The sequence below is a fragment of the Eptatretus burgeri genome, chromosome 14 (assembly GCF_056783735.1).
Source record: "Eptatretus burgeri isolate ZD-2024b chromosome 14, Ebu_testis_v1, whole genome shotgun sequence".
NCBI classification, from domain to species: domain Eukaryota; kingdom Metazoa; phylum Chordata; class Myxini; order Myxiniformes; family Myxinidae; genus Eptatretus; species Eptatretus burgeri.
In genome coordinates, this window is record NC_140974.1 from 32,627,974 (window position 1) to 32,638,717 (window position 10,744).

A 10,744-nucleotide genomic window follows, 5' to 3' on the forward strand; every position below is an offset into this window, starting at 1 on the left:
GGACCGTTTTTGATGAAACTAGCTGCTCGCACCATGTTGAAATTCACAGTCAATTGATCTGCAGTTGCTCATCTGCTTTGCCTTGCACTTCAAATTAATGCACGGATATCATGATCCTGGAGTCTGCACTTCTGCCCACTTTGCACTTTGGTGATGATGCCTTTACCTCGGAGTTCCACGCCAACTTCACCTGAGACGCCGTTGCTCGTGAAACATCAGCAAGTTGCGCCATCGTTGTCACTGAAGCTCCTGCCAAACGCAACCCAACAATCACCCCTCTTTCAATGTCAATGAAGTCTCTTCTTGCAGATATGCTCGCCATAATTATAGGCAACTAGGCCTGTGCAGCATCTTTAGCCGCGTCGCGTTGCGAACGCTGGCTCTAAGAGAGCTCCGCGTTGTTGTTGTTGTTGTTGTTGTTCTTCTTCTTCTGGTGAAGACAAAACCTTTATATATTTATCTGTTTTTATTTTTTTTTAGCCACGTCGCGTTGCGAACGCTGGCTCTAAGAGAGCTCCGCGTTTTTCTTCTTCTTCTTCTTCTTGTTCTTCTGGTGAAGACAAAACCTTTAGGACGCAGCTCTTGGACACATTTGTCGTTTTTTTATTTTTTATTAGCCACGTCGCGAATGCTGGCTCTAAGAGAGCTCCGCGTTGTTCTTCTTGTTCTTCTGGTGAAGACAAAACCTGAAGGACACGGCTCTTGGACACATTTGTCCTTGTTTTTTTTTATTATTAGCCGCGTTGCATTGCGAACGCTGGCTCTAAGAGAGCTCTATGTTGTTGTTGTTCTTCTTCTTCTGGTGAAGACAAAACCTTTAGGACACGGCTCTTAGACACATTTGTCCTTGTTTTTTTTATTATTATTAGCCACGTCGCGTTGCGAACGCTGGCTCTAAGAGAGCTCTGTGTTGTTGTTGTTCTTCTTCTTCTGGTGAAGACAAAACCTTTAGGACGCAGCTTATGGACCACATTTGTCCTTGTTTTTTTTATTATTATTATTATTAGCCGCGTCGCGAATGCTGACTCTAAGAGAGCTCCGCATTGTTCTTCTTGTTCTTCTGGTGAAGACAAAACCTTTAGGACACGGCTCTTAGACACATTTGTCCTTGTTTTTTTATTATTATTAGCCACGTCGCGTTGCGAACGCTGGCTCTAAGAGAGCTCTGTGCTGTTGTTGTTCTTCTTCTTCTGGTGAAGACAAAACCTTTATGACACGGCTCTTGGACACATTTGCCCTCGTTATACATGGCCCTCAGCATGCTGGGATGTAATTTGCTTAATTAACACATGGGCCACACCTGCATGGAAGCGGTTGCTTTCAATATACTTTGAGTCCCTCATTTACCCAGGTGTTTCCATTTGTTTGTCCACTACCTGTATGTATGGGTGTATTCGTGTACAAGCATGAATGGGTGTATTCATGTTTGTATGTATGCACCAAAGACAGACACTTTATTCCAAATGAACAAAAAACAGAAGTCTTCCCAATTCCCTTATTGCACACGATTCAACATTTTTGCACAATATATTTTTTCTCACAAAAACAGGACCAGAAAGTCGTTTTCATCATTGCAAATAAACATTGCATTAAAAAACAAAGCTGCGTTACCTTATCTGTAAACATATGTGCGCGCGCACGCAAGCACACACACCTAAGCTTCCTCAATCACCGGCGAGAGGCTGAAGGCATTCGGGTTAACCAAGCATCTATTATTTGTGCGTTTGAGTATATATTGATAAATGGTGATGCTGTGCAACCCCGAGGCACATTTTTTCCAATTGTAGCATTGCTCATAAAAAAGTACTTCAGGTTTTGCAAAATGCAATCCAGTATCCATCGGCAGTTCCGGAACTGAAGGTGTTTTGACGCCATGCCAACGAGCATCATCACACCGATGCTGCACCAAACGTACGAATCGCAATCTCATCTTCCAATGTAATTTTACCGGAGCTCAATCTGTACAATGGGAATCCCAGCACCTGGTTCACATTCGGTGACATGCCCGAGTAAGCACCCGTATGTATAATATTTATTGTAATTATTTACATTAGTGTCCATTACCACTTCTGGTGCTGACTTATTTGTACGAATATGATTATAGGTTCGTTTTGTGAGCCAGGATGTCTACCTTCCACTGTCATAAATGAAAATCTTTCAGACAATTCAATAAACAGCCAGACAGGTGCTCCAGTGCACACTCCTCCCCATTAGGTCGGGCCAAGTGAGGTTTTCCCATGCAATTTGAAATGAAAAGTCAAGTGGAGATTTAACAGCAGTAAAAACCGCTAATGGTGCAACACTTGATAAAAACTCAGGGAAGAAACTATTTTCCTTTAAATACACAATTTTAGATGAGACACCACAGAATTGAACTTTGAAAACTTCACCACGTCATGCCCTCTGACCTCATTCCCCGACCAACGCTTGTTTCCGCTGTCCACGCTGTTGAAACCGGAATCAAGAAGTCCACTCGGCCTGTGCGCCAGGAACTCATCGGGCAAGCTGTGAGGACACGCATCATCAGTGGCACGTCACACCCAAGTGATGGACAAACACAGTCCAAACAAGTAAATGAAGTGCTTGTTATGCCCCATCCCCAGGCATGGGAACTGCCTGTGCAAGTTAAAATTGACAATTAACGCCACAAAAGTGTCTCTGTTCAGGGCATCCCGAGTTATGCTTTGCCCTCTTTACTCCCACCGGCCAGCACGTGACTTGCTCGTTCATTAAGGCGATTGCACTTCCAACGCAAAACATGCACAAAGGAGAATGCTAAGCCAAGCTACATCTGTGTTCGTTGAGAGGCTCAAGCCTCGCAATAAGACAATGTATAGATATTTAAATTAAAGGAGCATTACCTGCAGAGAACTAGAGGGCTGCGATCAGAGATCGCTGATGGTTCCCGGTATAGCCAACTCGTAATATTATAGCCAATTGGTAGCACTTGAAATTCTGCCACGTAACGAAAACAAATGTATTATTATTTTCCCCAAAAAGCAGGACACCGTGGACACTTAATGCCTCCCTCCAGGAACCATAACTGCAAAGTACAAAAGGAACACCCCAACCCCATCCTCAACTTCCCTGTTTTTCTTCTCCGTTGAAAAAGTGAAATAAATACATGATGATATACGAGTGCAGCAATTCGATGAGTTGAGAAGGAGTGCATTTATCAATAGAGATAGAGATAGAGAATTAAAATACATCCTCATGGCAAGCACCTAACATGACATTATTGTTACTTTTATCATAATTTCAACAAGACAAAGAAAACGCCAACATTCCAGAGTTGGACCGTTTCCTGTTGTACCACAATTTCAAAATACAAGTCAAAGGTCATGGTGAGGGTGATGTGGGGGCGGTGAGCGGTGGAGAAGAAGATTCAGCTCAATTCACAATTTTGTCGGAGGCACAAAAGCCCTCAAAAGGTTTGAGAGGATCTTGTGCATCTGATAAAAGCTTCATCAGTGAAACAGACCGAGACAGAGGGCCTTAGTTGGCAACATGGTGACGGACAAAAAGACATCTGTAACCCGTCCAACTCGGCCCACGCGCATGACTCGAGCCAAGTCAGACGTGCTCTCGCCAGATGGCGGAGCACAATCGCATGACAACCGGTGGTTCACAAAAACAAATGTGAATGCCAGCTAACAACTTAGGAAGGAACGGTTTATTGTGGGACAGGTACGTCGTCGGCATAAAAAAAAAATGAAAAGGAAAAGTACCGACATTTAAAATGTCAAACAAAACCCTCACATTACACCATTCCATCTCAATCAACCAATTCACTGACATATTAAATAATCACAACTTTGACTGCAGGTCCACAATGATTGATGCAACAAGGAAGCAAGTACTTAATAATTGATATCTGGAAACAACAAAAACAGATGAGAAGTACCGAAGATCAACTTACATTGTTTTTTTTAAAGGGTCTACGGATGATCAAAAGCGACTCACCACAAATTCGAGCTCGACGCTCGAAGGCGGTTTTCGAATTGCAAATCCGGGAGCTTGCTTTGCTTGCAGGCTTCGATGTTCAAGTACTTGAAAATGTGATGCTTTCCTTTGATGCATACCTGTACACATTACATCAAAGCTCACCCCACGCAAACATGTAACACAATAAAGCCGCTGAGACTGCTCATTTCACTCGCATGAGATCACGATCCTTCAAGGGGAGGTTTACCCTCGATAGGCCTGAGTCGGTTGATATTTCCAAACATCGATCGGCGATGCTCGAGTGTGCACAGCGGTTTAATGGAACGATCAGAAACAGCGAGCAGGGAGCGGTCGAGTCGGCATCACTGCAATAACGCCCAGGCATCATTACTGCTCAAGATGTATAACGCTAGGAATTGTGGGATATAGCTGCGCTCAATGTATTTCAAGATGGCAGCAGCGAGTGAGCAATGTTTCACATTGGTGTGTGGGAAGGAGATTTTGTTCTAGAGAAGTAGAAGTGCCCTCAGTCACATTATCATGTAACAGTCTCCACGTGAGGGTACTGCATGTGCACCGGTAACTGCACTAACTCACTAAATTTTCATGACAATTTCTCGCTTTCAAATCCAATTGTTCGAGAGCGACAAAAAAAAAAAAAAACACTCACTAAAAGAGTGAAACCAAGTCATCAAACATGACGAAAACTCAAACCTGAGCAGGAGGGCTGCGTAGAGGGTTGTGGTCCAAAACGAAGGTCTGCAGATGGCGCAGCTTGCGAAAGCTTAGAGGTATCTCCAACACCCGATTGCAAGAGAAATCGAGGTGGAAAAGACCAAGGTCTGCCAACTCTGAAAGAGGTGACAATGACGTAGCATGTTGGTGATGGAAGCCATTGAGCCATCACTACCAAAAGGGCACACACAGCTGGCTTTGGGTCATGCTAAGACATGCGCATATGCAACACAGGCACATCTTGAATTGTGTACATCGGAGACTTTTTGTTGGCAGAAGATGAATGTGATAAACACCCAGGATTTGTCATTTAGGACAGATAAGTCCCTCAAAGTGATTGAAAATATATTGAACATCTCAAACGACTACAAATGAATGCTGAATAAACAAGAGAAACAAGAACAGCGCCCGGAAGACCGCATACCTCCGGCAGGCTGAACAGTTTATGTTTTGTATCCCACTGATAGATGGATCTGCATCCAGACCTCAAGTAAAATCTAATCAGTTTATTTTCACCTCACCAATTCATCCACCATGTTGTCATAATCCGTACACAACTTTTTTGAAATATCATGCCGTAAATAGATTTTGGCCCCATCTCTCAATGGTGAAGAATCAGTTAAAAATTCTCATATCTGGATCCAGCCTTCATCAAAATCTAATCAATTCGTCCCTGTCACACACCCAACCTGTCCACCAAGTTTCGTCCGAATTCGTCTACAACTTTTTGAGATATCCTGCTCAGAGGTGCAGAGACAGACAGATAGACAGAGGTGAAAGCAAAACCTCCCTCCACCTTCGGTGGTGAAGGGAACCACCTCCAAAAAAGTACAAGAAAAAGAAAAGCAGGATATGGCTCCTGAGCTCCAGGCAGGTGAGCACTGAGTGTGGTGAGCAAGATATCCAAATAAAATATCCCTCTAAACTAAATGTTCTTAAGTTTCCATAATGAAAAAAATATGGAGGAATAAACGCATTCAAACCTTCCAACACTTTTGCTATACATCCAACGCAACGATGGGAAGACTCACCGTCAGGTAGGCTAACAAGGTTATTCCGCCGTACACTTAGGTCGCGCAAAGCATTCAGGCCAGAGACCTGTTGAGGCAACACCTGGATCTCATTACAGCTGATGTCCTGAAATACAAAAACAGCAATGTACATCAAAATAAACTGTCCATGAGACTGTGACCGAGATGGACGGTACTTTCTGGAGATGATAGTTTGACATAATTTGGGAGAAGTAATGCAAACAAGTTTGAATCGGTGAAGGTCCTGAATATGATAATAGTAAAGTGTAAAAGTACAAATGAGATAATAAAGGCACACCTGCATAATCACGTGCACCAAGTACACCTGTTTTGGAAAACGTTGGGCCAAGGACCAACTTTAAATGTTCCCAACAGTCATCGCAGACAGCCAACACATTATTCTAGTTTGCCTTGGGCATTTTCAATGTGTGCAGCACATGCAACATTTTTGGGGAATAACTCGGAGAGAAGCAAATGATCAGCACTTGCGGAATAAACAAAGAAACCTTTCGACAATACAAACTACTACCTTCAATACTTCTGCCAGCACTCTGGGCAAATGTATTCAGGAGTTCCAGAGACCGATCTGTAACTATCAGTCCGTGTAATCCACAGCACAATATTATTGCAATCTCCCACGATGAGGCCTCAGCACAAGGACTGTTGCTCTCAGGTCCCAGGCCGATCAGTGGCCCATTATTTAAGCACCTATCCTCCGGCCGAGCTCCCTCTGCTCTCCGACCATCGAAGCCTCAATAATCAAATGTTCTCCCAGTGACTCCATCATGGTTAATCTGTCACAATCCAGGCTTACTGCACAACTCTACTCTCTTTCCCAATTTGTGGAACTGCCTTTCTGAGGCTGATTAATTGCACTGTTCCCTCCAGGGCTTCGAGCTGATGGTGTACCATCATCTCACGTCATCCCCCATCCCTACCATCAGTACATCCTAACCCCCATTAACCATACCTAATCAAGCTGTGACTTGCAGGTTATTGTGTTTAATACCCTCCTCTTTTGTTGTTTGTTCATTCCCTCAATTTTTGTTCAAATGTGACAACACTGCCCTCACTAGAAAATCTCCTTTTAACCCTCAGTCACCTCGCTCTTCCAAGAGATTAGATTCGATGTTCACAAAAAAAAAACACATTAATCAAACGTACCAAAGTAATGGATTATTATTTTGATTCAATTGTATTATCGATCTTAAACACCTACTATAAAAGTTGCACTTTTCATGAAACATTCAAAGAATAAATAAAGAGACTTGTATTGTTTTACATTTGAGATGTACAGTAGGTGAGGGATCAAGCGGAACTAAACGTTGCTCTGTTTTTAGAGAAACTCCAGTTTGGTAACCAAGTGCTTTGGGCCCAACATTAACAAGGAAATGCTCTTTCGGTCCTAAATAAATAATCTGGGGGGTGGAGGAAGGGCTAACATGCCTCGATTGCATTGGGTGTCAAAAGCTTTAAAAACTTGGATTAAAATATCTCAAAATGTTATGCCAATATTTTGGTGCGTGTGCAACGACAACAACCTTGGTTTTACCAAGTCATTCATTTGCTCCACAACTAAACAAATCTGGTAAATCAAACTAGTACCAAGGTGAAAGGTCAGACAATTGGAAATTCTCACTCAATAACCGAACCAAAGTTGTGAATATTTTTTAGAAAATGAGCAAGTGGCCCATTAAAGGTTTACAAGTGATCCGCTGGCCCACGATGCGAGAAAACCAGGTTGAAATCGCATAGACTGTGCCATGTTTGTTTGTATATTGTCGTGCACCGATGTGTGCAATTCATGTACAAGTACACTGATGTCTACCAACATCTTAGCCCTCCACGCGATATACGTAGAAGCCAGCTCTTCCATAAGCCTGAGCTTCAAGTTAAAATGTGAAGTTATAGAAACACCATCATAAAAGCAATGTCTCCTTCATAAAAAAAGAAAGACACCACATTGATCAATGGGTGTACTCAATGGTTGGAGCCAAAAGGTAAAGTAAATGGTTTCACAGACGATACGGCTTCCCACGGCACACAGACACATGATATGTCACGCATTTCCCCGTTTTTAAAGGTAAAACGTTGAAGCAATCTCCCTCTTATCATCTCAAGTCATCAATACCCAAGCTTCTCATGAACTGCAGCAGAATACATCAAGTGACAACCAAGCTTTAATTAAATCGAGGGGTACATTCCCAAAACCTGAATACAATTTGGTCCTTCAGCGTGCAAGTAAGTTGTGCTTCAGCTGTCTCAAGTGATGGAACCTCTGAGCAAAGGAAACAACAGTTCAGTCATGATCTCCAGATAAACTGGAGTGAATGAACCAAGGTGTGTGTCTGTCTGTCTGACGACTTTCACTATACGATATCAGACTTGTTTGAACACCAAATTGGAATTGCAAACTAAAGGGATGGAAACTCACTTAGTTTCTCCTGGTCTCAGACGTCACAATGCCTCAAACAACATTAAACAACAAAACAAAGTAGAAAAATGTGCAGAATATAAATATAAATATTACAAGTTTCAAAAATCACAGCATAATCATTCAATAAAAGATGACCACATTGCACAGTAACATCTGCTCCGTTATATGCACCTCGTCTTGCATTCACACATTTGGTTTCAAGTGCATCACAGGTACACTCATTACATCATCGATACAAGTCCCACGAAGTGCCAAGTTCTCACCAAAGATGACAGCTCTTTGAGCTGACCGATCTCCTTGGGCAGGGAGCAAATCTTGTTGTTGCTGGCATTCAGAACTTGCAGAGGCAGCCGGCAAAGTGAGGCAGGTAAAACCGTTAGCTGGTTCCGGCTGTGACGGCAGGTGAAGACATAACTTGGCATTTGAGATGAAGACACATTAAAGCAACAGACACAGAAATACAAATATATGCAATCAGAGTGTGTTCACATCCTCCCTCCTTCCCATGTACAGACAAGTGCACCCTTTAATAAGTGCACACCAATTATGTCTTTTTTTCTTTTCTTTTCCTGATAAAGCTGACTGATAAACAAATCCTTTCTTAAGGCATTCCCCAAAATAAATAAATGATGAATAAACATGACAAGGATTCCACAAGAGAAGTAGTCAAAGCAAAGAATCAAAATTTGCTTCCACAGGAGAAAAAAAATTCAGTGAACTTGTGCACTATTAATAGCCTGCAGCAAAGATGAGTGTTTATGGAAAAACAATTCTGAAACGGTGCCAAGGCTATCCATGTAATGTACAGATTCTAGCACATACTTGCGCTTCAAGCCACACGACAGACGACAGACCATTCCAAACACAAGCATCTGTAATGGCCGGTATCGTCCATGGTTCCCCGATATCTTCAAAGGAAAGTGGGGGGAGACGAGGGCGGGGGGAGACGAGGGCGGGGGGAGACGAGGGCGGGGGAGACGAGGGCGGGGGAGACGAGGGCGGGGGAGACGAGGGCGGGGGAGACGAGGGCGGGGGAGACGAGGCGGGGTGAGACGAGGGCAGGGAGACGAGGGCAGGGGGAGACGAGGGCAGGGGAGACGAGGGCAGGGGGAGACGAGGGGCAGGGGAGACGAGGGCAGGGGGAGACGAGGGCAGGGGGAGACGAGGGCAGGGGGAGACGAGGGCAGGGGGAGACGAGGGCAGGGGGAGACGAGGGCAGGGGGAGACGAGGGGCAGGGGGAGACGAGGGCAGGGGGAGACGAGGGCAGGGGGAGACGAGGGCAGGGGGAGACGAGGGAGAGGGAGCCGAGGGGGAGAGAAGAGAGAAGGGAGTGAAGAGAGAAGGGAGTGAAGAGAGAAGGGAGGGAAGCGAGAGAGCGGAGGGAAGCGAGAGAGCGGAGGGAAGCGAGAGAGCGGAGGGAAGCGAGAGAGCGGAGGGAAGCGAGAGAGCGGAGGGAAGCGAGAGAGCGGAGGGAAGCGAGAGAGCGGAGGGAAGCGAGAGAGCGGAGAGAAGCAAGAGAGCGGACGGAAGCGAGAAAGAGAAAGAGAAAGAGAAAGAGAAAGAGACAGAGAAAGAGAAAGAGAAAGAGAAAGAGAAAGAGAAAGAGAAAGAGAAAGAGAAAGAGAGACGAGGGCAGGGGAGACGAGGGCAGGGGAGACGAGGGCAGGGGGGAGACGAGGGCAGGGGGAGACGAGGGCAGGGGGAGACGAGGGCAGGGGAGACGAGGGCAGGGGGAGACGAGGGCAGGGGGAGACGAGGGCAGGGGAGACGAGGGCAGGGGGAGACGAGGGCAGGGGGAGACGAGGGCAGGGGAGACGAGGGCAGGGGGAGACGAGGGCAGGGGGAGACGAGGGCAGGGGGAGACGAGGGCAGGGGAGACGAGGGCAGGGGAGACGAGGGGCAGGGGGAGACGAGGGCAGGGGAGACGAGGGCAGGGGGAGACGAGGGCAGGGGGAGACGAGGGCAGGGGAGACGAGGGGCAGGGGGAGACGAGGGCAGGGGGAGACGAGGGGCAGGGGGAGACGAGGGCAGGGGGAGACGAGGGCAGGGGGAGAGACGAGGGCAGGGGGAGACGAGGCAGGGGGAGACGAGGGCAGGGGAGAGACGAGGGCAGGGGGAGACGAGGGCAGGGGGAGACGAGGGCAGGGGAGACGAGGGCAGGGGGAGACGAGGGCAGGGGGAGACGAGGGCAGGGGGAGACGAGGGCAGGGGGAGACGAGGGCAGGGGGAGACGAGACGAGGGCAGGGGGAGACGAGGGCAGGGGGAGACGAGGGCAGGGGGAGACGAGGGCAGGGGAGACGAGGGCAGGGGGAGACGAGGGCAGGGGGAGACGAGGGCAGGGGGAGACGAGGGCAGGGGGAGACGAGGGCAGGGGAGACGAGGGCAGGGGGAGACGAGGGCAGGGGGAGACGAGGGCAGGGGGAGACGAGGGCAGGGGGAGACGAGGGCAGGGGGAGACGAGGGCAGGGGGAGACGAGGGCAGGGGGAGACGAGGGCAGGGGGAGACGAGGGCAGGGGGAGACGAGGACAGGGGGAGACGAGGGTAGGGGAGACGAGGGCAGAGGGAGACGAGGAGAGGGAGACGAGGGGGAGTG

At 46.9% G+C, this 10,744-nt stretch overlaps 1 protein-coding gene across 3 annotated transcripts in view; it reads right to left on the reverse strand.

The window, feature by feature from the left end:
• The window catches only part of LOC147012915 (DISP complex protein LRCH3-like), a 160,822-nt gene that overhangs the window by 92,343 nt on the left and 57,735 nt on the right, over nt 1–10,744 (reverse strand). For all 3 annotated transcript variants that reach the window (XM_085854266.1, XM_085854268.1, XM_085854267.1), the window contains exons 3-7: nt 8,412–8,538; nt 5,712–5,817; nt 4,660–4,796; nt 3,964–4,082; nt 2,409–2,505 (exon numbers count right to left, since the gene is read on the reverse strand). In XM_085854266.1, the coding sequence (XP_085710392.1) occupies nt 2,409–2,505; nt 3,964–4,082; nt 4,660–4,796; nt 5,712–5,817; nt 8,412–8,538 (586 nt within the window). The remainder of the gene's footprint in view (nt 1–2,408; nt 2,506–3,963; nt 4,083–4,659; nt 4,797–5,711; nt 5,818–8,411; nt 8,539–10,744) is intronic.